We start from the raw sequence: 27,731 nt of genomic DNA, 5'->3' as shown, positions 1-27,731 counted from the left end.
GGTCAGAAAATATAGACTTATTTGGGGATTTTTTGTCAAATAGTGCATTTAGCAGGGACTGCTGAGTGTAATGGTGCGGCTCATTGTTTTGAATAGTTTTTGAACAACAGTGGGAGTGTAGAGGGATAATAAGCCATATGAGGCTTTGTTGACAGTAACAGAAATAAACAATATCACCAGACTAATCCTTTAAAGGCTCAATGCGATCAATTGGCACTAATGGAATTGAATATTCATATTCATGTTCTCATTAGTACAGTCACCTGAAACTCAGTATTGTTGTGTTTTCTTTGCCTTGAGAATGAGCTTTTTATATGGACAGAGGGAGCAGGTCCGCCATGTTGCATCGGCATGTTTATACAGTCGCCCATAATGTCCAAACCAACAGACTCTAACCAACCATGTGCTTTTGTTTTGTAGATGCCCTGACACCCGCATCCAGTCCGTCGTCGGTTGTTTACGGCATGGCAGCGGGCCAGGATGACTTCTCATCTTCCTCCTCCTCACTTAACCTGGAGTGTCGAGTTTGTGCCGATCGCGCCTCGGGCTACCACTACGGAGTCCACGCTTGCGAGGGATGCAAGGTGAGACGAAGATTACACACATGAATTATACAGTCAAACAACCGGATGTATCTTTTAATATTGCGTTAGGTGTCGGTCAAGACTCAACGTAAGGATTAATAGTGACTGAGCGAGTGGGTCTCGTGCAGTTGTTGAAGGACATTATTGTGAGGACTGAATAAAGCATCTGCCTTAACTAGTCTCTCTCATCTTTTCACCCTCCACCATTGTTTTACAGTACTTACTGCTTTCTCTCCCTCGGTCAATATTTCTGTCAATATCCATCAATCGCCTCCTCCCTAAGTCACCCCCACACAAGCACAGACAAGCCAATGATCACAAACAGCCTTCTGGTGACACATTAACCAATTTTGAGTCAATAAATCGTATTTGGAAGTATAAAACTGAAGAAAGTAGGACATGCCGGGCCAAAAAATCCAGAGGCAGTGTGTCTTGTGACTAATGGTAACTCGTTAAAGCATCAGAAATACCACTCTCGGCCTTTGCACGTGGTCGCTCAGTAATCCTTCAGTTAATTGTTTACTAGTCATGTTGAAGAACAAGCCAAGGCTGTTTTTTAAGAGGCACCCAAGGACAAAGATAGTGTAACTTGAGGTGTGTGCACATGCGTTTTTCAGCCATCAGATATTTCGTGTATGTTTTGTTTCCCATCAGTCCCTGAAGGGTAAAAACTGAAGGCAAAGTAGCTACTGAAGCAAGAGACTTTTCCACACCTCCACACTGTGAATCCAGTGGGACAGCAGTGGGAGTAAGAATGTCAGGAAGTGATGCATAAAGTCAGTAACTCCATCATGTCAACATGCTGCTACATAAACTTTCACATTGTAGCGGCAACTCATCGGAGTGTGAGTGTCTTGCATTAGTGTATCAACACTGTCTATAATAAATATCAAGACTGGACAAAGGCCACGGTCAGTCCTCAGGGGACAGTCATAGATATTAGACTTATGCATGATGACATAATGGCTGTAAAACAGTAAAACATCAGGTTATCAGAAAAGTCAAGGTATGTTTAGCTTAACATTTACCTTAAGGAGGGAGTCATTCAAAGTTCATCTATCAGAAGTGACCTATCAATTGTCAAAGGGTCATTGTCAGACTGCAGTATTTCTCAATCAAGTCTGTGATGTCTGTCAATGAGTCAGCAAGGCTCGTCGCATTACAAAGGCCTCTCCAAATCTGAAGCTGAGTTGCAGTTGCCTTCTTTTGAAAATTCTATAAGCCTTCATTCAAAGGTTGACACTGCAGAGGGCACAGGAAATGAAGGGGGAGAGAGAAATGCAACATACAGTAGGTCGCCTACTGGGAATTGAACCAGGGAAGTTGCAATCACATTAGACATTGATTAATTAATAAAATGTGACATAAACGGATATTTCTGTTTTCATTTCCTCCTTCTTTTCTTTGGCATAGTGAAGCAGACATGCATGAGGAAATGTAGAAAGAAAATATGGAAATAAAATGATTTTCTGGACATAAATAGATGGGAAATGCAAAGGGAAAACAATAAAGAACTGAATACAGAAATAAATACGTAAACACATACATTTAAAAATGAATAAATTAATTCTGACGACAGAAAAACTAAAAATGATAGATTATTGGCACAAACTGAGAAGTTTAGGGTGCTTTTTTCAGATTTAAAGCACCCAGAAACATGATCATTTCTCTATAACGTCATATACTCATGACTCAGGAATCAAACCTCTGAGAAAATGCAAATCTTGCATGTAAAATCACCCATATTTTTTATAATTTTAGCATAAAATGTTAAATATTTTCATGTAACAGCTTCATTTATACACATAGCACCAACCTATACACGCCCCGCCCCTCATCCCTTTTTGGTCGTGGAACTGTAATCGGAGGAGTCTGACCTCTGTGATGTCAATTCCCTCATGCTTTGCGACTATTCTGTGCAGGTTTCATGTCACTCTTATTTTCTGTGTGCACACGCGAGGTTGGAAGGTAAGAGTCAGTCAGAGTTACTTAACATGTGCTCACATGGTTGTAACATTTCTGTTTCATCTCGTATAACCGTTTGTGTGTCGTGTAATGTGTGTGTACTTTGGCACACGGGGTGATGTTTTTGGATAAATTTGCTCCTAAGTGTGGCTAAATCTGTTATTAAGCAATTCCCAAGACCATTTTCTATCCTCCAGCCAAGTGCAAACATGCCACTTGGTCCATCTGCTCCCCGCCCAAGTCAAATGTTTCTTTTGTGAAGGTTGTGTAAGCGAGGAGAAACTGATGGGGAAATAATGTGTCTGATATTGTCAGGCAGCATTCATATGGGAATAATTAACTTTTCTAATGGCCCACAGAGTTGGTCAGTGTTTTTTTTCTCGATCCTGAAACTGGTTTCATAACAGCAGAGTTTATTAAAAGGTAAATTACGAGTCTAGCTCAGGTTTTTCTCAGAATGTTTCACTTATTTACTGACTAATCTGGTCTCTGGTTCTCATGTCTAATTTAAACAAATGAAAATAATAATTGTCACCTTGTGTCTTTATGTGAGCAGTATTCACATTTTAACAATTTTCTCTTTTTTTCAATGGTTCCCCCTCATTCCTCCAGGGTTTTTTCCGGCGGACCATCCGTCTGAAGCTGGAGTATGACAAGTGTGAGCGTCGCTGCAAGATCCAAAAGAAGAACCGCAACAAGTGCCAATACTGCCGCTTCCAGAAGTGCCTGTCGGTGGGCATGTCCCACAACGGTGAGTCCTACAGGGCAGGGCAGGTCTGGGCAGTGCCGCAAGCCCAGCACACACTCATGCATGGCTCTTATTACTTGTAAGCACACACTACTTAACAGAGTACCATAATTGTGCAGATGCCAAGAAAGATTGAACAGGCACGTACACACATAATTAGCGCAAATAAGCAATCCAACACCACAGTTGGGTGTTAAGTTACATGTTAAGGCAAGTCACTAACTGAAGACTAACCCGAGGCGTTAGACAGCTCCTTCAAAAGAAAACCTATTTAAATATCTGGACAATGTGTGTTTTCATTGATTCAGAAAAACTACACTTTGATCTACAACTCATTCCTGTGCAGTACATGGTCCTTCTGTTGCTGTGCATGCTGCTGCCCTTGCAGTGCTGGAGTCATACTGAAATGCAACAGCCGAACCCTCTGAACCCTGTTTGGTGCAGTTATGTGAACCTGAAGGGAAATCACATGAGGCAGCGAGTCTATCCACCCGATTATGTGATTTTCAACCTGCAAACACTCATGCAGAACGCCAATGGTGAGCTTCGCTGCTCAGACAGATCTGGAAATCAAGAGAGCACAAAACGTCAAAAAAAAAAGTTAGCATTGATGCTAATTAATCATACAGCATTACACTTAATCCAGCACATGCTTGCTCAATCTGATGCAAACAAGTTTGGGTTTCAGTCTTGACCGTTAGAGGGAAAACACCTGCGCATGCAGCATCTGTGAGCACTTTAAACAAACTATTGTCTTTGTTAAAAGCCTTACATCAGATTTTCACCTGATTGCTGCTTATCTTTGTACAGGGATATCGAGGTTAAAGTATGAGAATCTGGATAATTTTATTTACTCTGAATAAACACACAAGATGTAATGCTGACCCTTGGCCAAGGTCAACGTCCTGATTGGGAAAAAAGCACTGAAATAGATCTGTGTAGGTGTGCAGCTGCTTGTTTTTTCTGGTCTAACAGTGTATTTTTAGTAGAGGGATCGATGCAGTTGGTGGGTTCACATACAAACTGCACACTGTGCAGATATCCCATACTGTTGTTGCCAGTGAACGTGTGGATGCAGAAGCAGGACTGAGTGTCTTTTGTCCTTGGGCTTATTGAGGCTTCCTAAAGACGTAAACCAGATTTTGACGATGATACAGCAGTTCGGTGCCACTCAGCAGTAGTAGTATTTCTGTCAGCTGCACATCCTCTTACGGTATATGTGTATTGAGTTTCATTGGTCCAAATGTAACTGTAGAGGCAGAGGAAGGAGATTTGAGACCAGTGCAACCTGATATATTGAGATCTGGTGGTCTAACAGACTACAGGACAGCAGCACTGCTAATTTTGGAGCTTTGTCCCTCTGTTCACATCGATCGCCGATTGATTAACCACTTAAATCTAAAGATACTGGATGTTCCTTACAAAAATGGTGTAGCAGTTGTGACATTCACAATTGAAACATTCAGTCTTAGAAAGGTTTTTTGTATATGTGAAATTTGTCTATTAGAATTATATGGTTTACAATACAGAACACTGAGTTATGGCTGCGTTCAGTGTTTGTAATAATATGTTTTTTCTGTCATACAGTTTATATTTAACATAGAATCCAAAATATCTGTCTAAACATTAGTGAGTTGTCAAGGGACAATCTTTATAAAAATGCATAACTGATTCTGGCTTAGTACAAAAAAAGTATTGATTTTAATAAGATTTATAAAGTATTTTTTTTAAACACTTTAAAATACACTTTAAAAGGGAATGGCTGTGAGTAAGGTGACTCACTGTTGTCGTACTTATTACATTTTGGCTCTGGTTACATCAGTGCTCTACTTTTTTTCTGGAGTCGGTTGTATATTTGCATATATCAGCAGATATATAGAGATCAGACTATTGGTTGAAAAGGTTCTTGAACCCACAACTTACTGATGCATCAGAGCTCATGCGCTGACAGGCTGCACTGTAATAAATACATCACTGAACGTTTTGGCGGAGAAAATAACTGATCCAGATCAATAATAAGTCTCACTGTGGCGAAGTGAGCGTTTAATGGGCTGGAATCTGCTTCCACACATTAGCCGTTGAAACAGATGATTTAATGGAATGACAGACTGTCCCCCTCCCACCTTCACCCCCCCTCCCGACTCGAGTCACAGACTCATCCCCTCACACCGGCTCTTAGGAAATTGACTTATGCTCAGCTTAACATCACTCACTTCCTCTCATCTTAATTAGAGTTGGCTCCTGCCCAGGCGCCCACTGTGGAGCTTTACCAGCTTCAGACGACCCATCCACTTTGTGAGCAGTAATCTAATGGGCCCTCATGCTGTCTGTTAGCTCTGTATCTCATCCCCGCTCAGTCCTGCTCAGTCGGCCTGGATTTGTTTCAGCCGTGTCAACGGTGGGTGGCTCGTCAGAAAACGGGGAAATCAGATCTCCTTTTATGCTTTTACGATCTCGTAAATGCGGGCGGTAGGTGCAGCTGGATGCTGGGCTCTGAGAGAGCAGTGTGTGCGTGTGTCTGTATTTGTGTGTGTATGCATCAGCTTGTGCCCATTTAAAATGGTGAGGAGGGGTTAAAAACAGTTCACCTCTAATCTCATTAGTCAAATGGGATCAGGCCGTCTGAGAGATGCCAGCGTCCTCCCGTAGAAAAACAACTCTTGTGTAGTGCTGAAGCCCACTCCTCACAACTGACAACCACTCCAACACACTGTGTAATATGTAGTAACCTGTTGTGTTCATTCATCATTTTCTATTGCTGTAATGCACAAAAAGGAAAGTCCTTTAACCTTTCTTTTTGTTGATTCTGTTACTATTCTTAGTGTCTTCTTTCATTTGGGCCATAACGGTATGAGAGTTTACAGATAGACGGCCAAAACATCGCGACAGAGTGCACGTGCATCTCTAGCTTTGAAGCCGAGAGCTTGGTGGGTCCGACTATTCAGTGTGTGTGTGTGTGTGTGTGTGTGTGTGTGTGTGTGTGTGTGTGTGTGTGTGTGTGTGTGTGTGTGTGTGTGTGTGTGTGTGTGTGTGGATGTTTGTTGTGTGTGTCAGTGTTATTCTGATTTACATGGCTATCATTTCGCTGCGCATGTGTAATAATACAATGGAACTCAACTGCAGATAGGATTTCTATGATCCCATCCAGCCCAGCAGTGATCGATTTAATGTCACTGATTAGGCCAATATTTATTTTATACCTTGCATGTTCAAACCCATCCTTCACTGAGATCAAGGTCCTGAAACAGTTAAAACCATTGTCAATAAAGTGCTTTTACTGGTAATTAAACTGCCAGGAGTGACTTCCATGATCACCCCCTTGGCTCCGCTATTGCTCATGAAGTGTTGTATTTATTGCACAGATGAGTCGAATTTGAATTGCATTCACTGCCAGGATGAGACCGCCTGTGTCTGTAAAACTGTAGTAGAAATAGGAATGTTTTTGTCTTTAAAAGTACCCTGTATGGTAAACTGATCTGTGCTTTCATGACCACTTGGAAGATTGTTTTTGTTAGGTTTACTGTGCTGTTTGCAGATGTAGTTGCTGCAGTTGTCGTTTGTTAATAAACAAACTACATACCTACTTTTAATACATCTTATAGAAGTTGAATTTGATTTAAGATTGAAAATTAAAGCCTCGGCCCGCACTATTCAACTGTGATGGTGATACATGTATATTGACATTGAGGAGTGCCAGATTCAAGTAGCATAACTGTCGGTATCGTTTTAGACCCGGTTCGTCGTTAGTCGGTTCGCTTTTGTTAAACTTTTGCGAATTATGACATTGTAGGATTGCCTCATCAGCTCCTTCGGTTGGGAAAAATAAGGTTTGGCACCAGACGTCAGGGAAACAAAGAGCACAGTGAAATGTTGGATAGCCTGAGCTCTGCTTCTTCTACAGTTTCAGGGCTATTTTTAAGCGTTTCATTGCGACTGCTGCACAAGTTTTGTTTGGACAGATTTTTTGGATACACTGAATGTCTTTTTCTCTGCTGTTGACTTGGATTCATTTCACTCAGCGGGGTGTCTTTGCAGAAATTTTGATGGTAATTCCTGCAGATGTCAGCATTTTGAATATATGATTATTGTAGTTTTATGGCACTCAAGCGAGTGCTCCTCATCTGCTCCTTGATTTATACAAAAGTTTTCTCCGTATTTTACTGTATTTATTACATTTTCTGAAATATCTGTTGCACTGTAAATCTGTTATAAGTTGTTCTCTCGGTTTGACTCTCTGTCTGTTTTGCTCTCTACAGCTATCCGTTTTGGACGGATGCCCCAGTCAGAGAAGCTAAAGCTGAAGGCGGAGATGGTAACGGGGGACAGGGAGTTTGAAGACCCCCAGGTAGCCGACCAGAAGACGCTGGCCAGGCAGATTTATGAGGCCTACCTCAAGAACTTCAACATGAACAAGGCCAAGGCTCGAACCATTCTCACCGGCAAGACCAGCACCCCTGTACGTTGATTGAGTAGTGGGTTGGTGAGTGGAAGGTGTTGCGTGTGTGTGGATTGCATCCTCATGGCTCTTGTCCTCGCAGATGAAGGTCGCGTCGTCTTGCAACTTTCTAATTTATTTCTTCTAATTTCTTCAGCTAATGTCTCAATATGACCTCAGAGACCTTGGTACCTTAGAGAATATGTGCAGCCAGCCAATGACAGAAATAACTTGCTCAATCAGTGCTGCAAGCCAACACATGAGCAGGACAAGGAAACATCTGTTTGCACCGAAACGATATAAAGAGCCAGTGTATGAGCCCGTCACCTCTCCCTCCGCCGCCTGTTTCCCCCCATTCCTGCCACCAAAAACATCCCCTCAAAGCCTGTTTCTTTCATTTTCTTCCCATCAGAAAAATGGGTGGACAAGTGGGGGAGGGTCAGACCATGTTGTTGTGAATTCCATGGATGTATGCGTGTAGGTGTAAGAGGGACAGGTCAGTAGAAGTGCACAGCCAAGTTCAAACACAGACGTCCCCCCGCTGCTTCTGGAGATCAAAGCTTCTAGATGGATAAATGTCCATTTAGAGTTCAGAGGGAGTCTGAAGGGGTTCGCAGACATTGGAAAGCAGTCAGTTGGAAATGCACATATTGTTTGATCCCTGCTTGATTTCAGAGGTCATTCATGGTGTAACAGAACTTTTACACAACCCAGAACTTCCCATGAAAGTCATATTGCACCATTTGCCACAGCCCAGAAAATATAGTTTTGAAATGATGACAGGCAGTTGATGTACAAAACAATCAACTTAATTATTGTCAAGACGCTATAAAATGGTTAATCACGCCCGTGGCAAAACCAAATCGCCCAGCGTTGACTGATTGAGATCCAGTTAAAACCTGTAACTCAGCCAGAAAATTTCCATCAGGTTTGACTCATTAGTCTCAGTGTCTGGGAGGAATACTGAGCCATAATTGTGTCACTTTTGGCTATGATTTGTGTACAGCAATTTCAGTTTTATTATCTGACTTAACTGGTTTTGCTGTGCTGTTATTTATCGTAACAGAACGTTCAGTCTTGACTTGATGTTTAGAGTCCCTGAAAACAAGCAGCTAAAGAAAAGCCTACTGCTCTGGGCTCGACTATACACTTGATGTGGATATATTATATATACATATCTCATAGAGTGAGATTGCTGAAATTCACTGTCATCACTTTGTCTGTAACTGGAGATTATTTCCATTATTGATTATTCTGTCAGTGCGTTCATGTGCTGTCGGAATCATCGGGGGGGAAAAAAATGTTCCGACTCGGAAAATTCTGAATGTCCTCTCGAGTTGGAAAGCCAGAGAAAATGTTGGTACACGAACTGCTGAGTTGACGTTATATAACACTAAAACATGGCCAATGAGAGTAAACACTGGGTTGATGGTGAGAAACTTTTACCAGTCATGTATTGTATATTCATTGTATGCTGGACACATATTGTATACTGGAAACAGCTGTCAACATGTTGCTTAAACGCTCTGAGCGATAAAATGCAAAACAGCTTCTTTCTGGCGTCCATGTTGCTCCCACATTCCAACATGATGCACACGAACACCCCGAAGTCAGAGAATGACTTCCCAACTCCAGAGACGGGAACATCCAAGGAGCACATGAGTGCAGCATTATTGTCGCTAACAGCATGGTACCAGATTATGTTGAGACTCTCTAGCCAGTTAGTGCTGTAGTCTTGTTGATCACAGTAGCATTGATTGAGGCAATGACTCCCTAAAAAAGTATTAAAAAAAGTATATCCATTAGAAAAAGTGGGGATATTTACTGTATACAACACGCACGAGTATGAAGTGCAACATCGTCTTAAGCCATTCAGAAACTGTCAAATTGGACGTTCACCTCATAAACTCAGATGTTACGTGTGATCTGATGATCAAGTGTTGTGTTGACATAGAAGTCCCATTAAGTGAAACAGCTGTGTCTCACGTTTCTCATACTTTCCCATGCTAGCACGCATTTAGCATAGTATCATGAGTCAGAGCTCTGATATCATGTGCGGCAGCAGGTGTAGCTGCTCATCAGATGTTGTAACTTGTCTTCTGTGGAAGGAGTGATGCAGCTAAAACACCCTTTAGTGAGAATCAATCACTGCTAGCATGAGCTTACATAGCTGCTTGCTGTACCTTTACATACATGTCAACCTCAACCACATTGTGAAGATTATGTCATCTTTTTATTCCGTTATTTCAAATGAATTCCCTTCTTATTTTTGGACATCTTGCTCAGCGATCCCTCTTTGCTTAGAGAAATTAGAAGTTGAGTGTTGAGAGTGACATCGATAATTATAACGCTCTTGGCTCAAAGAGAGTCATTTTGTCTTCTATGTGTCAATAAGGCCTCTGGGCTCAGCCTCTCTTCCAACAACACAGTCACTGCAGTTGTTCATACAGAGGTTTGATGAGTCAGCTTTTTCCATGTTTTTGTAGTTAGATCAGGTGTATTTACTGTATATAGGCCCAAATCACAGGACTGTACTGGCTGTGTGTCATTTCAATGTTGTTTTTTTACCATATGTTACACTTACAGCTCATAAGAATTTGTTCTTCTCCTTCGTCCACAGCCTTTCGTCATCCACGACATGGAGACCCTCCAGCTGGCAGAGCAGACCCTGGTGGCAAAGATGGTCGGCTCGGCGGGATCGCTGAAGGACAGGGAGGCAGAAGTCCGGATTTTCCACTGCTGCCAGTGCACGTCGGTGGAAACGGTGACAGAGCTCACGGAGTTTGCAAAGTCCGTCCCCGGCTTCTCGAGCCTGGACCTCAACGATCAGGTGACTCTTTTGAAATACGGCGTGTACGAGGCCCTCTTCGCCATGCTCGCCTCCAGCATGAACAAGGACGGGCTTCTCGTGGCGTACGGCTCAGGCTTCATCACCCGGGAATTCCTCAAGAGCCTACGGCGGCCGTTCAGTGACATGATGGAGCCAAAGTTCCAGTTTGCGATGAAGTTCAACGGGCTGGAGCTGGACGACAGTGACCTGGCTCTGTTTGTGGCTGCTATCATCTGCTGTGGAGGTGAGGATGCAGGAAAAAATATTTTTTACAATTGACAATTAATTCGCCTTGTAAATTATTAGATTTTCTTTCTCTTTGACACTTAATTTCTAGTCAGGCAGTCTAACTTAAGTTTATTATACTTTCTCTGTGATCAGACCGACCCGGCCTGGTGAATGTGCCGCACATCGAGCGAATGCAGGAGAGCATTGTGCAGGTGCTACAGCTCCATCTGCTGGCCAATCACCCCGACGACACTTTCCTCTTCCCCAAGCTGCTGCAGAAACTTGCCGACCTCCGGCAGCTTGTCACCGAGCACGCACAGCTGGTGCAGGAGATCAAAAAGACAGAGGACACATCACTTCACCCACTCCTGCAGGAGATCTACAGAGACATGTACTGAGGGGTTGTGGAGGAAAAACCAGGAGAGGCACTCTACAGACCATCTCCTTTATTTTTCAGGGACGGAAGAAGAAGAGTCCTCTATAAGCTAGGTTGAACCACTTAACCCCCCCCCCCGAACGCAGCAAGAGTTAGCTTTGCTCTGCACTCCATTGTGTGGACCTTCATGGGCAGAAAAGTCATGTATGCAAAGACGTGGTGTACACTTGATTGAGCCTCTATCTAGATACCAGTGTATGCAATCTCTGACCAAACACTAAACGCTAATTTGAAGTAGCTGAGGTGAGCTCCGTGGTTATCCCTGTCCTGCCCCTAAACAAGCCCTAAAATGAGGAAAGAAAGTGGACTCGCTAGTCGCCACTCCAGCAGTATGTTTGAAAGTTTTTATACTGATGTCAAAGAGCCATATACCTTCACAGCAAACAACACCCAAATGTCTTCAGCGGCAGCAGCAACATTGAGACAGTGATGATGCAGTTTTTCAGCCAAAGGCAGCTCCTGCCAAGTTGGCTGTCAATAGACAGTGGTGATGGTTGTTCGTGCGACTCCAGCATGTTTATCCACCTTTTTATACCCAGAGACACAACTATGGCGCCACCAGGCTCCTAAACATAATCATTTATTTGTACTGTAAGTCCTGCAAGCCATAATTTGTTTATAACAATACAGGAAATGATCGATGTCTTTCACACTTTTCTCCTCCTAACAAGGCAGCGTTAAGACTTCATGACTTGTCACTCAGCTTGTCCGCAAACTGTACAGGCAATAGTATTTTTACACTTCAGAATAAGGGTAGCAAAATGTTAAAGTTTGTAAGGAAAAATTGAAATGATCACAGCCACAGATTCACTGTGTATATGCATCACAATGCACGTCTGAAGCACAAGCACGCCTATGATATGTTAATGTGACACTATTTTATACTGGACCTCTGTTAAATGCCTTTGTCACAAATCACACGCACAGACGTTTGGCACTCCATCCTGATTTGTGTCCTGGTATTCAAGGGCTAACACAAAGATAAACCGCATTACAACCTTAATACAGCCAGACTGAAAAGCGGATTTGCGAGAAATTAATTCAGCTGTTTTCATAATTTCTCACTTTGCAAAGTCCCGTTCCTCAAAATTACATCTCGTTCTTGTTTCCTCTCTCTCTCTCAGTTAGGTGTGTTGTGTCTCTCCTCCTTCTGCCTTCTATTGTATTTCACTGGTTGTGTTCGGTCCTCACAGTAACACATGATGAAGCTTCAGGGGTCTTATGTGCACATTTTTACATGGCAAATGAAAAGCGTTCATCTTTCTTTCATGAAGAAAGGCCTACTGGTAGGGCCTCATACATTAAACCGATACTTTGACAATTAGAAGTTTTTAATCATTAGAAACTTGTCATTTTGGGTGAAAAGGGTTCTGTTTTGCTCTTGTAGTTTTTCTGAGACTGCCTGATCATTTCTGGCAAAATGTGGCTATCCGCAGTTATATGATTCTGAGTAAAATAATGCCAGATATTTTCAGTTAGTGGTAGAATAGGTGTGTGCTCATAAAGGGCATCAGTTTTCTCATACTGGTCAGTGCAGCAGCTCTGTATTCCCCCCTCTGTCTGAAATGCTCTGTTTTAGCTCCTGTCTCTTTAAGGCCCCCCACCTGAATACCCAGTCTGCTCTGATTGGTCAGCTCACACACGTATGAGCCAGCACCGCTCACTGTGTATCTGGTCGCCTCTGTTGTGTTTTCAGCTCCCAGTTAGCTTCACTTCTATCGTGACTGCAGGCATAAATTATGCAAATGTGCGACATGGTGACGAGGTGTTTCTTGCACTTCAGGAGCAGTGTTTTCTGCGGGAGATGGGAGCTCCTTTTGGCGCGGGCTTTTAAACTTTCAGGACCTTTTACACGCACAAGAACCTATGTAACACACTGAAGGAAAGGGAAAAAAACAAAAGAGCATAACAGGTCCACTTTAAACAATTTGACAAGTGTCTGGTGATGGATGAAGACCAAATACATTTACGATGATAACAGTGCACGTGAAGAGGCCGCTCCTGTATCTTCTCGTCACACTGCCTTTCGTAGAAAGTGAACATGCTACACAGAAGACCTACAATGAGGGAATCTTGACAGGGAAATGGTGAAAGCATGAATGACTGATGGTGTGGATAACGTATATGTAAATCTGTGAGAGAATGCTTTTCCCGGTTCTGCTTTTCCAACCAAAATCTCCTAATATAATCATGAATCTATTGAAATTAAGTCACAAGAAATGGACCTTGTGTTTATAATGACATCGCATTGTATAAACAGAGTACTGTACATAGCTGAAATGATCAGATCGACTGCTCGCTCCAGCTTTTAACTCTTGAGGTATACAAGGTACTAATGATGATCAACTTTTGTATTCCTCCGTTTGGTAAATACTTTGAAATGTTTGAAATTTTACAGTAAATGTGGTTATGTACTGTATGTTTTTTTTTTTTTGCTTAAATGCCACATACTTGTGTTTTAATTGAATTGGATCGTATTTTTATACTAAAGCATATATGTATGACTAAAATCAGATAATTGTTTATTTGAAATGGCCGGATTTGAAGAGTGTGGTGTAAATAGATTTAAGGGTAACAGGGCAACTGGTAATCTGAGTATCCATAGATCTGAATCCCGGTGGGGACATTCCTTTGGTTAATTGCCATTTTTAGAGTGAGAACCATCGATGCTGCGGTGTGCATTCAGTTCGTTCAACTGTATTTCATGTACATGTTAAATTAAGCTCTTGTGATTTTAAACTGAAAGCACTTGTGGGCTGTAGCAGCTCACAGCTTTGTGTAGTTGGTTAAAACTTGACCTTTGTGACCTTTGACCTTTTGTGAAAATGACATTTATCTTTTGAAAGGTCAAGCTACAGCTCAGCACTGATCATACAATGCCGATCTCCTCCTTTTATACTCTGTTCTCAGGTTGCACGTTAAGAAAACAAATAGGTAATATATGCACAGAATTTCATCATTATCAGAAATCATCCACAGTTGCCTCCTCTTATTATTTTTGAAACATCACATCTCGTTTGATAAAAAACTGAATGCGCTCATAATTTGCCATCACTTACATGCTATCACAGTGAATAAGATGCAGTAATGAAAATGCAGTATATGCTGTTTTATAATCCTGTTTTGTCATGCTTTTATTGTCTTGACTTTTTCTCTCCTCACTCGCTGCTATATTGTACTAACTCACCAAACCTTTCTTATGCCATGTGTAGATTACTGACCTCTAAGCTGCCTCTACTTGCTTACTTATTATATCTTCTCACAGAATGTCAGTCCCGAAATTCTTGCAGCGCAGCTCGGCTCTTCCCCTCGCAGCTCGCTTCGGGATTAACCACAAACGATCCGTGCCTTAGCGTGTGCCCATGCCATAAAACACTAGAGATTCAGAAAAAGAGATTTGACTTATGCGCACAAACACACACAGACTTTCAGAGTTGTAAACCGTTGGTGTCGACAGCTAGAGTTAGCTGTTCCCGACGCAGTAGGGCCACGCAGACAGGAAATGATGTCGCAGCAGATTAAGGAAACTATCCTAGAGGCTCAAAAGTGCTATTGAAGATTCATTCTACCATACAGAACAGTAACAATGAAGGATTTGCTTTAAAAACATGGACAGATTTTTGAAAACTAAACACAAAAATGGTTGAAACACAAGAGCCAGGCCCCAGAGGAGGAGTCATGTAAATGTGTGATGTCTGCTTACCCTTAGGAATGTCTGTTTTGTGTTGAATTGGCAAAGGGACTTTTTAACTTGTATCAGGGAAACCTAGTCTTCCTTTGTTGAACTAGCTCAGGATTATATAAAAAAAAAGATACTGTTCCTCCCTCTCTATCTCTGTCTCTGCTTTTCTCTCTGGAATAACTTTATAGTGCTCTGCCTTACAGCACACAAACACCGACAACAATATTGATTAATATGACCTTTATTTTTACTTTCTAAAACTGACAGAAAAGATGTTACCAGGGAGCGGCAGTCATAGGAATTAGCTATTTGATTTTTTTTTTCTTCCTGGATTTCATGGACTTTGTTTTTGTGGCTATAGTGTCGTGCGATAAGACAACAGACTGTCTTTGGATGTGTTGTTAATGTGTACTGTGGCGTGATAACAATACTGTAAATGTTTGATGAATGTATATCTAGTCATTTAAACAATGGAACAAGTTGACATTGAATGGATTTCAAAATAAAATGATTTTAAAATCCGACACATTTGGCATTTTTGTTTGTTTGATGGTTAAGATTCACCTGCAACTACAGTGTATTGCCATTGGACAACGGAGTGAACTATTCAGTTTACTTAAACGTCTTTGTACAGTACCAAACTTAAATGTTTGTAGGAAGCAGTTACCAAGCAGTTGGCAAAGGAGGGTAGAAATAAATTCACACCATGAAAAACGATGAATCCCTGCAAAGGTACGCCAGTGCAGCGTAGGCTCACAAACATTTTCCAAAGCAAGAAGTAGTATGTATCACATCATATTTACTTAAACAGTATTCATTTTAATATTTTCTATATTACATGGATAAAACATTAATTTAGCCGAAAACTGAAAAAAAAATGTTAAACATAAGTTTTACACAGGGACCCTCGAAAACACAGTGCCTCAGAAGTACTTCATCAGGACCTGCATAAAGGCCCTTGTTATGTCACAAATATAATACATAATAATGCATATTGTGCTTGATGTATGGCCAAAGCTGGATTATAAATCAGGATAATCAGGCCACTGCTCAGACCCTCAGGGGTCCACAAAGCACCAGGTTCAATGTGTGTATGGTTTAGAGAAATATTATGAAACACCTACGTGAAGGAATACGCACCATTGATTTACAACATTAGCTGGACATCTTCTTGTTCCTTCAGTCGGATGGTTGAGTTTTACTGTGTAGAACGATGTATGTGCAGAGTCTGACACTAGAAGACTTTTTCCCCCCATTCATTGCTAAAAGTGAACATTTTCTCAGTGCTTATGGATAATCGGATTTTAAGAGGCATGATTTGCGACATCACAAATAGTCTGGATTCCAGTCCTGGTCCAATATTCAGCATACACAAGTGTGATGGGGACACTTGAAGCCTCCAGCGCCACTGTGAATAGACTTTACAGTGAAGCAGGAGGCATCCTGTGTCCAGTATGTTTATGTATGCCTCAATGTGTGGAGGGGATCTTGATGTAGGTTTTTGTGCTCACGTTGGAAAGTCCTCTAATGTTCTGTTTAAATTATCTATTTATAGTATCCACTACTCAAAATTAGTTGGGGATATTGGGATATGGGTGCATATATGCACGCAATAAAAGTCAAATGAAAAGTGTCACATTATTTATTATATCCCAATATCCCTAACTATTTTTGAGTAGTGTACATTCACAATGCAGAGAGAAATGGTGGTGGTGGTGGAGGAGGGTGTCCATCACATGGATGCATAAATGGTCCATGGCTCATTTTCGCCCCCAAGTGTCTAAATCTGGCCATCTCACACAGAAAGCCACCCGTCTGTCAGAACCAGTACACTAGAGGGCGCTCTACTTCTGACAAACTATCCCCGACTCTCATCTCCTCCTCCTCCGTCTCCTTGTCACATTGTCCAACATGGCTGCCTCCATGGCGAGGACCTGCTGCTATGCATCGCGGCATGGATCCTGCGTTCTCCCCCTCACACTCAGATCTAAATTTCACCTTTCTTCCCCCGTACATAACGGACTGCTGTTGTCGCTAAACAAACGCGGCATCCTGAAGGAATCTTTCCCAGAAAACGCAGCTCAGGACCAGCTCCCTCGGTTGCTCCAGTCCGGTGCTCAGACTGTGTACTGCGGCTTTGACCCCACGGCCGACAGCCTCCATGTGGGCAACCTGCTCGCTCTCATCGGCCTGCTGCACTTCCGAAACGCCGGGCACCACGTCCTCGCTGTGCTCGGAGGGGCCACGGCCCAAATCGGAGACCCGAGCGGGAAAACGAGCGAGAGGGAGCGGATGTCCGAGGACGCCGTGGAGGCGAACACCCGCAGCATCCGGGAGAGCATCCAGAGGATCTTCACCAACCACGAAGTGCACTTTCACGACAGCTCCAAGAAGCTGGGCACCGTGACTGTACTGAACAACCTGAGCTGGTACAAGGACCGGAGCGTGGTGGGCTTTCTGTCCGAGGCCGGGAGGCACTTCAGGATGGGCACCATGCTCAGCCGCCACAGCGTGCTGTCCAGGCTGAAGAGCGCAGACGGTATGAGCCTGACAGAGTTCACCTACCAGGTGTTCCAAGCTTATGACTTCCACCACCTGAACCAAATATACGGCTGCAAGATTCAGCTCGGGGGCACCGACCAGCTGGGCAATTTGATGTCTGGCCATGAGTTCATTCACAAGTAAATGTCCATCTTACTTAAAAGAAAAAATAGGTTATAATAATGGAAATATTTGTGTTTTGTTGACATTGTTCCAAACCTCGTAGACAATTCTGCTAATTTAATAAACATTGAGCCTTGGTTATTGTGTGCACACCAGAAAAGTGTGACTCAAGAGCTAACCCTAACCCCCCCTAACCCTTTTTAGGGGGCACTCTTTAATTCGGCGTACTTCTAACCCACCAAGCAGCTGTTCATGTTAGTAAAGCACGTGACAGAGTTTGTGTTGTGGACACCTGGCAAAGTCTAGCCATCAAGGTGACACTGAGGCCTGAAACGCTTTTGACCCACATGTTATAGCTTAGTCTTGTTATCAAACTGGAGGCGATTGCCTACTGATCAGCAAAAGCTTGTTATTTCTACTGCACCATCTCAACCAAATAGAGACATCCAAGATTTAATTGCGAGGTAGGGCTGGGCCATTTGTCTATGAAGTAATGTCCCAATATTTTTAGGCCATATCATCACGATACTCGATATATACCCCGATATTTTGAAATCTTGTGGCGGCAGAATCAATGTCACAATATTTTCTTAACAAAAACCTTGATGTCAACACTGCACAATATTGTATGGATGAATATTGGTACTTTCCAAAATATTACCACAATAAGATTTTTTTAATAAATAATCATCAGAAATCAGGGTAAATAAAGTGCGTAAAGGCAAATATTAGACCAGGTAGAACAGTCTGGTAAGTTCAGAAAATTACATCACTGTACTGTAATACAGCCTTTAAAACCAGGAAACACTTATGCTATATTACGATATCCACAACAGGATAGATGGTTTCATATCAAGATATTGATATATTTCCCAGCCTTACCGAGTTAATTTACCAGACAGTACCCTCTATGGCTATATTTTCCATTTATCTGTTACCTTTATAAATCAATGTGTTTTTATAGTGCGATATCGTAAATGACAAACGTATACAAATTTCACTATTAAATAATCATTTTGATGTTTAATGTAAATATGCTCTTATGCAGATCAGACAAAACTCTTCTTTTCATTTTGTTAGCTTGGATCGCAGCTTGCTAGAAATCATCAATTTGAACAACAAAAATCTGTAAATCAATAACACAATAGTAAAAATGCACCATTCCTGTCACAAGTATTGAAATGCCTACATCAGACATGCAACAGTTGTTTGATAAATCCCGATTCCTCTACAGAGTGAGCGGTGAGGAGGTGTACGGCCTCACCATCCCCCTGGTGACCAGCTCGGTCGGGGACAAGCTGGGGAAGACGGCCGGCAACGCAGTGTGGCTCAACAGAGACAAGACATCTCCCTTTGAACTCTACCAGTTCTTTCTCAGGCAGCCTGACGCCAGTGTGGAGGGGTAGGTGGAGATGAAGCCCGGCTGATAACTTTTGGTTTTAAAGATGTCAGCGCAAGTTCTGAAAGCAACTCATAAATCGCCTCATCTGGCTGGTTGATGTAGAATCTAACTGTAATAGGAGGCTAAGGTACATATTGTGGTGTTTTCACAGGTACCTGAAGCTGTTCACCTTCCTTCCTCTGGCGGAGGTGGAGAGCCTGATGGAGCAGCAGAGAGAGGATCCAGGTAAACGCCTCGCACACAAACGACTGGCTGCAGAGGTGACGAAACTGGTGCATGGAAAGGAGGGACTGGCGAGTGCAAAGAGGTCAGTTTATGCTGTTTCTGTTTGTACTGTATGTGGTATTTAATGTTCTTTTATGCAGTATATTTTTCTTGATCATTTCTTACAGTTTAATACATGATATTCTTTATTTGTGTCAACTTATTAAAGACAGCAGAAATCCATTCAGTCGGAGAACAGATAAGTGTAACCGAGGAAGAGACAGGAAAAGTCATATTTAATACTTTGATCGCAGATGTACGAACGCGCTGTACCACAGCAGCGTGCAGGCCTTAGAGGAAATGAGTGACGAGGAGCTTCAGGAGCTCTTCCGGGAGGCTCCCTTCCATGAGATGCTGTTGGAGCCGGGAACCACTGTGATAGATGCCTGCCGCCTGGTCCACGCAATCCCAGAGGGAGCCAAAGGGTAGGTTAACTGCAACTCCCATGGTGCATTTCGTCAAGAACTCACCTATGACCGTACATTCAATTACATTATGTGTGCTCCTAACTGCGGGTGAATTCAAGAGATTATGTTTTGAGAAAATGTTTGTTTATGATTGTGGGTATTAAAGTATTATATACTGAATTATTAGATATGGTGCCTCTTAAGTAAATCTATATGATTGTTTTATTATCTGGAATAATCCTGAGTTTCCCTGTTAGGATAAAACGTTGGAAAAAAATGTTTTAATGCGATTTCAGAATGAGCAGAGAGAGCGCACGTTTTTACACTCCAGGGTAGACATTACTTAGAGTGAGCATTAAAGGGTCATTCCACCCAAATTACAGTAACATGTATTCTCTTTTACTAGAGCCAGACAGGTTGTTTTTTTAGCATGACAATGAACTTTATTGTCCAAAATTAAGAGCACTCAAACAGTAAACTTGTATTTGATAATTGTAAATCAACTCAAGCATCTTTTTCTGCATTTCGTTCTGTCAAAAAAAAAAAAAAAATTCATATTGGCACATATACGCAGATACCAATATATCTTTGAGAGGTTGATATTGTCAGGCTCCATCCTTTACCTTTGTTGCCATGAAGCCACACACATTTTTATTGACCGTTAATTAAATGTTATTCAGTGTTCTCTGCATTGTTGAGTGTAAATGAGTCACCATGTCCAGATTTAGATGTTGCTTTTGAAGTACCTTTAATCTGCATTGTACTGGATCAAACAAATCTCGAAAATCGCGAAAACAATTCATATGTAAATTTTGGCTTTTTTGCAATTTGGGTGACTTACTTGTAGCCATTTCTACATTTCTTCATTTAACTGTCCATTTCTTCTAATAAGTGTCAAATGATTATTTTTTTAAAATGTCTATAATGATGTTTTCAAATAGCCAAAAGCTATATTAATTTCTAGTGATACAAAACAGAAGATTGTGAATTCTTACACAAGAAACAGGAATGATGAAACACGATGTACTGCAGTTTTATTATTATTACGAATTTCGATCATAAACATCAATGCTTTAGATTGATTGTGGGCTTTAAAAAGTTTGGTAAGATGGATGACAATTTTATAAGTTTGCATGGTCATAATATGTTTTGCAGCAATGAAAGTTAACGTGCTGACTAGTTTGCTCAGTTTTTATGTAGGGGGAACTATGCACTAACTCACTGTTTCAATGTGTGCAGGTATCGAATGGTTTCTGAGGGAGCAGTGTGGATGAACCACAAGCGGACAGACAAACCAGAGCAGGTGCTGATCCCCAAACTCCATATCCTATCAAATGGACTGACCTTGCTCAGAGTGGGCAAGAAGAACTTCTATATCATCAAGTGGCTCAGTCTCTGAGGCTCTCGAATGGGACCAGTTTGATGTATGATGGACTGACTGGGAAGGTAGGCGACTACACCTCTGCAGGGTCAGTGAGGAGACGTGGATGGACTGATACTTTGGAACATTATGGGTTTTTGCCGTAGCCTAAACCCTCAGTGATTGCCTGTGGTTGTCATATAAATATGTATATGTACAGATGTGATGTTTATCTAAAGCTATGGTATTAAAGATCATTTTGATATAAAGCTGGCTGCCTGCTGACTTTGTACTGCTACACAGATCTTGTAGAGTGACCACTAGGGGGCAGCATTGTTCCAGTCATAACGGTGGCACTGCTGCAGGCACACACAGCTGCACCACATACCCTGCTGTGACCCCATAGGTAAATAATTGCTCACATTAAAATTAAATAGCATCATTTCTCGCAAACAGCTTATGGTTCTATTTTAAGAAAGTCACGTTTCTTTCAGTTTGATGTGAACATAAGGCCAACAGCTGTCTTAATGGGGCTGTTTTTTTGCCTTTCCTAGTGGTGGAAGGTGTAAACTGTACCAGTAAGAAAAGAACTAGGTTTTAGATAAACTCCAAGACAAACTAATCTTGCTTGTAGATCATTATTAGATTCCATAAATTTTATATTTAATTGGTAGAATATTTTTTATGAGATTGGCGTAGGTTTTTCCCTGAGAGTACCAAGTTTTCAGTGTGGTGTAAATAACCATTTCTTCCTCTTAGCACACTGGGTCTTTGCTTGTCATTCTTCGGTTTATCTTTTGGGATTATTGTTTTCCTTGCATTTTTAGACTTCTGAATGTGGAGACGTGCATGGCTTTCTAGTCCCAGTACATCTGTTCTTCTCTTTTTCTCCTGGGGCCCGGTGGAGATGAGGACAGGGTCTGGTGTGTGCTGACCTTGACTTACCCCTCTCGGCTCCAGAGAATCGGTGGAAGTGCAGTGTCGTAAAGATACACATTTGCACAATATGCAGAAATGTTTTGCTGTTGTTGTTATTCTTGTTCAGTAGTTTTGGACATTGGGGGTATACCTACTCTAGCAGAGGGCCCACACCTTGAAGCTTTAGCGATGTATTTTCAGAAATGTCATCTCTTTTAAGGTGGAATGTTTAAAAAGTCACTCATTTTTTCAAAAACTGCCTCCACAACTTATTTTTACAAATCTTACTGACGATTGTTTTGGCAGCATTTTAATTTTGTATTTATGTGCAAATGTGTATTTTGTTATTTGTTTACATTTCTATAATATATTTGGTTCAGGTTTTTATTTGTATTTTTAAAGGTAGATAGATAATTTGAATTTAAAATGAAGGATTGTGATGTCTCAAACTCCACCCTTAAGTTGAGGCTTTAGTCAGTTATGCTATTGGGATGCAGTTTTGTAAAACTGCTTTCTACAGGCATACCACTTAATGTCTACATTTGTCAGCAGCTTTCATCTCTGGCCAAAAAGATACATACATATATATATATTTTTAATTTTTTTTTTTCTAATTTGGCAGCTGAGATATAAAATAAAATAAAATAAGTTAACATTTATGTATTTTTTATTTGATCATAAAAATAAATGCAACATTTTATTTTGAAAAAGAAATGCTTCGTCAAACAACAATGAAAGAAGTGTTGCGTTGAAACACTTTGTAAAGTTTGTTTTTCTTTGCTCTAAAATCAGTGTTACATTTGAGGATGAAACCTTGGTGGATTGGTGCACAGACGTTGCCTGGATGTCGCAACTAACCGGTCCACCTTAAGGAAGTGGGCGGGCTTAAGCGCGTTGACCAATGAGCGTCCGTCTTCGCATTTAAATAGCTCCGTGTGTCAATCATTTTTTTTCCTCCCCCCTCCCCAGTTCAGCTCCACTCTCAATCCCAAGTACATCTTTCAATCGCCATATTGGGTACTGAGAAGGTTTGTCTGCCGTCTCTCTCACTACGGACGGACCTGACAGCGGCTCCAGCTCCTGTGCACTTTGTTTTGATGATCCGCGGAGACTTCACCGGGCTCCACCGCACCGCGGCCGTCACCGTCTCCAGCTCGACGTCTGCATGGCATAAGCCGTTTTTACGCTCGTTGTGGATCTTGCTCGGCGTCAAGGAGATAACCCTTGTTTTCTGAGCGGTGTTTTGTTTTGTTTTTTTCTCGTGAAAAACTGGACGCTCCCGGCTGTTTTGTAAAAAAGAAAAAAAAAAAAAAAAAAAAAAAATTGTCTTTCTTCGGGGGGGAGAAAATGTCAGATGTTCGACTATCAAACGGGAGCCCGACGCTGGAGCGGACGGACTCCCGGGTGTCGGATCACCCGAAACCGTCAGCCTGCAGGAGCCTGTTCGGCTCGGTGAATCACGAAGAGTTAAAGAGGGATTTAAAGGGACATTTGCGGGATATGGAGGAGGCTGCCTCCGCCAAGTGGGGCTTCGACTTCGCCAATCACACGCCGCTGGCCAACGGCAGGCTCGAGTGGGAACTAGTGGATTGCAGAGACGTCCCGACTTTCTACAACGGGCAGGTTACGCGGAAAGAGAAGGGCGTCTGCTCTGCTGGGAATAACAATGTGGATCTAAACGGGAATCATAACTGTGTTGTGGTGGCTCCGAGCGACGACAGCGACAGGTCTGACGGGCAGATGGAGTGCACGGAGCAGTGCACCGGGCTGAGGAAAAGACCTGCATGTCACGGTACTAGACTTGCACCCCAAATCAGCGCTGTTTTCACCCGAGTGCATTTTAATGTAACAGGTAGCCAGGCTGCAGCACATCCAGGCTTATGTCGCTCAGTTTCTATAATTTGAATCAGCTCTAAATTGGGATCACAATGAAATTTGTTCCAGCTCTACATGCATCGCGACATCTATTTATTTATTTTTTTTGTAGTTTTTTTTTTTTTACTGACGGTTACATTTTGCTTTTTGCAGACACCTCGGCTCAAAATAAGAGGTCACACACCAGCTCAGATGAAGTTAGTTGTCCGAGCCGGAGCCTCTCTGCAGAACACACACCCAGAAAGACCAGTCCCAAGAGGCAAACGTGAGGACGAGGAAAAACGGTAAGGAAGTGTTTTTTTTTTTGGATTTGATGCAACTTTTCTAAAAATGTGGATTTTTTAAATGGAGTTCTGCGTAAAGGGTAGAAAACGCAGAGTACGCCCCCCACCCCCTCCCCTCCTCTCTCTTCCAGCTGTTGATTGCCTAGAAGACAGACGCGAAATTAGCTTTTATTGCCTTATTTTGACGATGTGAAGCAACCTGAGATGAAACGATGATTTTTTTGTTCTGTGTGCACCTCAAAGGTGTTGTCAGACTGCCCCATTCATTTAACAGCAGTAGTAACAGTGCGAGCAAAAGCTTTCCACCGAAGCTTTTGCTTTTATTTTTGCACTTCGATGCACTCTGATGGATGCAAGAGGAGTAAAAAAAACAGCTGAAACGTGGCTGCACTTTTGCACCTTTTCTACTACAGCCCGCTGCCTGCCACGGCGAGCCTGACTTACCGACTAAACTGTAAACAACAAGTGTGCTGAACAACAGTGTAGTAGTAACACGTCAGCAGCCACTGCCCTCAGCACAGAGCACAGCAGAGACGGGAAGGGGCTGGTCCCTCTCTCTCTGTGTGTGTGTGTGTGTGTGTGTGTGTGTGTGTGTGTGTGTGTGTGTGTGTGTGTGTGTGCGCGCGCTGCACACACTTTGCACACTAATGTTACAACACACACGTCTGTCTCTGCCGGTGGAGAGTGTGCAGAGGAGCTGTGCAGGTCTGAAATCAAGTGTGCCTGCTGGCCAAGGCTGAGGGGAATATGTGCAGTGTCATGGCAGGATGTGAACACCCTAACTTGTCTTTTTAGTGTGTTTTTTTTAAATTCATGGAATCGTGTGATGCGTTTTTAAAGATGGCGAACAAGAAATATATAAAGGACATGGTGGTTTTGATGGAGAAACGCTGAAATATATCAGGTTTTGTTTGCATGCTTGCTTTTGTAGCCACGTTTTTTTTTTCAAAGAAAAAATCCTATTAATAATTTAAGGATAAGATCAAGAAGGTGCAAGTGCTGATGTAAAATCACACTCCTGCTATTATTGCACACATACTATCCAGGAAAGAGATGAATGAATGAGCCAACAAACCGACTCTTGCATCAGCTCAGCTGACAGTGTTCAGTGTATTCACATGTTTCACACCATGTTTTTGGATGCTGACCCAAGTCAACCCTCCTCTTTTTTTTTTTTCAAAGTTTCCATTTTTGCTAGCTGAAAACTGCACAAAATTTCTGTCTATTCTCACTTGTTTTGCAAAAGTATTCTGAAAGTGATGCATGATGCTCAGTGTCATAAGTTATTCCTAACCTTGCAGCCTCTTATTTATTTTCTTTCATCTGATTTTTTTTTTTTCCCCCCACAGAGCCGAAGATGTATTTCCCCTTTTTATGTGGGAAACCTCAGTGATGGCCGAATTTTTTTTTTTTCCTTTTTTCTTTTTTTTTTTTTTTTTTGGAAGAGGAACTACACAGCATCAGAAACATATCAGCTCTCCTGAAGACGGGGGAGGACGCTGTTGAAGCACTGAATAGAAACACTAAAGTTGTGGCACTCAATTTAAAAAGTTACTGCCTCTAAAAGCAGTCAATGTAGCAGTGTGCAATTAGGTTTGATTTCCTTTTTTGCTCCTTATTTTTTACTACCTGTGTGTAAATAAATATACATATTATATATTATTTCTCTCCATATGTAGCACATAAGAAAAGCATTATGATTTGAACACAGATCCTTTATGTAAAAAGGTGTGAATTTTGATTTGACTTGAAGAATTGCAGTGTAGTTTTGATACGTGTTTCCAAAATGCTGTTCTGTTTTTGTTTTCTTTTCTAAAAAGGCAGTGTGACTCTGACAAAGTCCCTAATTGCTACATTTAAAACACAAAAAAAAAAAATCATGGCTTCTTACAGTTTCTTAACAGTGTATCTTCACTTCGTCATCTTCCTAACTCAGCAGTGAAGAACGGTACAAATGTAGCTCATCTGTTGTTTTATTTTTCCTTCCTCTGGTCACATCAGTGTCACCAAGTGCAGGTTCTCCTAGAAGATCTATTTCCCCAGGAAATCAACACAATAAAAAAAATCTATAATAGTTGTGTTAGGACTTCCTTTTACATCACCCGGTATTTATTTTGTGATAGATGTGTTTAGCATCAGTTGTATCCTGGAATATGATCTATTTTTGTCTCAAGTTCTCCTGCACACCTCAGCCACATTGTGAAGGTGTGTGTGATTTCCTCTGGAGTCGTGAGGTACTCAGATATTGAAGGACAAAGACCATACAAACTGCACAGGTTGTGTCGTAAAGTCATCCTCTCTGTGACTATATTCCTTTTTTGTTTCATCATCAGCCTTAATGCTCTTCAGAGAGGAGGTTTTTTTTCTGAAAAGGGGTTGAATGTCCTACAATACCAAATACATGGTTGCTTCAGTATGGTTGCCAGCGCCACCTGTGCTCCTTTTAATTGACTTCACATCGTATTACTTTGTGATAACCTTGACTTAAATTTCCATGTATGTTTTTGTACTTTTTTTTTCTTTTTTTTTTTTTCCACAAATGTTGTTAGCCTGCTGAGGATGCAAATGTGAGCGTCTAAAAGCTTCCCTTTATTTGCCTAAAGTGTGGGTTATATTCAAAGAGACCAGTGTACACCTGGATGGAAAGAGAGAGAGAGAAAGAGAGAGAGAGAGAACAGTTCGTCTCAGAAATGCAGTCACCATGCCTGTGTATTTGTGTAAATCTTTGCAATGTACCTATGTACATAATTTTGTAAAAACACTGAGAAATTATACTAACTTATTTATGTCAAGCTTTTTTTAATGTAGAATAAAAAAATGGGTTTTTGATTACGGTTATCCAAAGTGGCATTTACTTTATTATAATTGTCTTATTTTGTAAAAGCATATTTTTGGTAGTTTTTTTTTTCTTATCAATAAGGTTGCAAACTGAGCCTGATAAAATATTTGATGTGCATTTTGTAATGTGTGGTTATAAAATGTGTTGCAATCAATTAAAAAAGAAAATTAAATCTATCTGACTTGTGGATGTTTTTTTTGTTTTTTTTTTACACTTGGTGTAAATTTACCATCATACACACACACACACACACATTTTTATCTACATACACCAAGCTTTCTCTAATAAAATAACCAAAAGAAAAATATAGCAAAATTTTCTGTTGCTATTAAAGTCCAAAACACACTTTTGAAAGTGCAGAGCATTTGCAGCAGCTGTGTGAGTGGAGGCATCCTGGTACAATGTAGTGACACTCCCAATATGAATCCACCAGTTTTGAGCAGGCTAATGATTGACACTTTGGTCATCCAATGAAAAGGAGAGCGGGGAAAGCAGACCACTTGTTGCAGCCAGTAACATTCAGTAACTTATCATGGGAATGGCTCTCATGGAAAAAAAAAATATATGTAAGTGCTTTGAGCTCAGAATACGATCCTCAACTGCAAGGTAAAACACTGCAGCATTAATTATTTGTATTTTAGAAATATATATATATTTTTTTACTATTTCACTGGCCTCAGTAGCATATGCATTTCTTTGAGTGTCTGTGTGAAGATGAGTGTGTGTAACCAAATGAGTGTGTGAGAGGAGTGAGACAGACTGTGCTTTCACTTCTCAGTCTTGTGTTGTGTGTTTCATATCACGCTGTCA

The 27,731-nt window shown here is 41.5% G+C and overlaps 3 protein-coding genes across 6 annotated transcripts in view; all 3 read left to right on the top strand.

Moving 5' to 3' along the window:
• The window catches only part of pparab (peroxisome proliferator-activated receptor alpha b), a 32,150-nt gene extending 16,718 nt beyond the window's left edge, over nt 1-15,432 (top strand). For all 4 annotated transcript variants that reach the window (XM_084363369.1, XM_084363368.1, XM_084363370.1 and 1 more), the window contains 5 exons: nt 421-584; nt 3,162-3,300; nt 7,554-7,753; nt 10,353-10,806; nt 10,944-15,432. In XM_084363369.1, coding sequence (XP_084219495.1) covers nt 421-584; nt 3,162-3,300; nt 7,554-7,753; nt 10,353-10,806; nt 10,944-11,188 — 1,202 coding nt within the window. In that variant the 3' untranslated portion in view covers nt 11,189-15,432. The remainder of the gene's footprint in view (nt 1-420; nt 585-3,161; nt 3,301-7,553; nt 7,754-10,352; nt 10,807-10,943) is intronic.
• A 272-nt stretch (nt 15,433-15,704) lies between these two features.
• yars2 (tyrosyl-tRNA synthetase 2, mitochondrial) lies at nt 15,705-21,272 on the top strand. The gene is made up of 5 exons (XM_084363367.1): nt 15,705-17,589; nt 18,807-18,974; nt 19,126-19,281; nt 19,493-19,663; nt 20,885-21,272. Exons 1-5 carry the CDS (start codon nt 16,820-16,822, stop codon nt 21,042-21,044), a joined length of 1,425 nt encoding a protein of 474 aa, XP_084219493.1. The 5' UTR covers nt 15,705-16,819; the 3' UTR covers nt 21,045-21,272.
• A 1,603-nt stretch (nt 21,273-22,875) lies between these two features.
• On the top strand, nt 22,876-27,097 carry cdkn1bb (cyclin dependent kinase inhibitor 1Bb). Its single transcript, XM_084363372.1, has 3 exons — nt 22,876-23,715; nt 23,952-24,082; nt 25,432-27,097. The coding sequence occupies exons 1-2, from the start codon at nt 23,271-23,273 to the stop codon at nt 24,065-24,067; spliced, it is 561 nt and encodes a 186-aa protein (XP_084219498.1). The 5' UTR covers nt 22,876-23,270; the 3' UTR covers nt 24,068-24,082; nt 25,432-27,097.
• The last annotated feature ends 634 nt before the right edge of the window (nt 27,098-27,731 follow it).

The sequence above is a fragment of the Pagrus pagrus genome, assembly GCF_965226575.1.
Source record: "Pagrus pagrus genome assembly, chromosome: 10".
Taxonomy (NCBI): Eukaryota; Metazoa; Chordata; class Actinopteri; order Spariformes; family Sparidae; genus Pagrus; species Pagrus pagrus.
The sequence above is the reverse complement of the archived record's forward strand: the minus strand, read 5'-3'. Positions and strand labels throughout refer to the sequence as shown.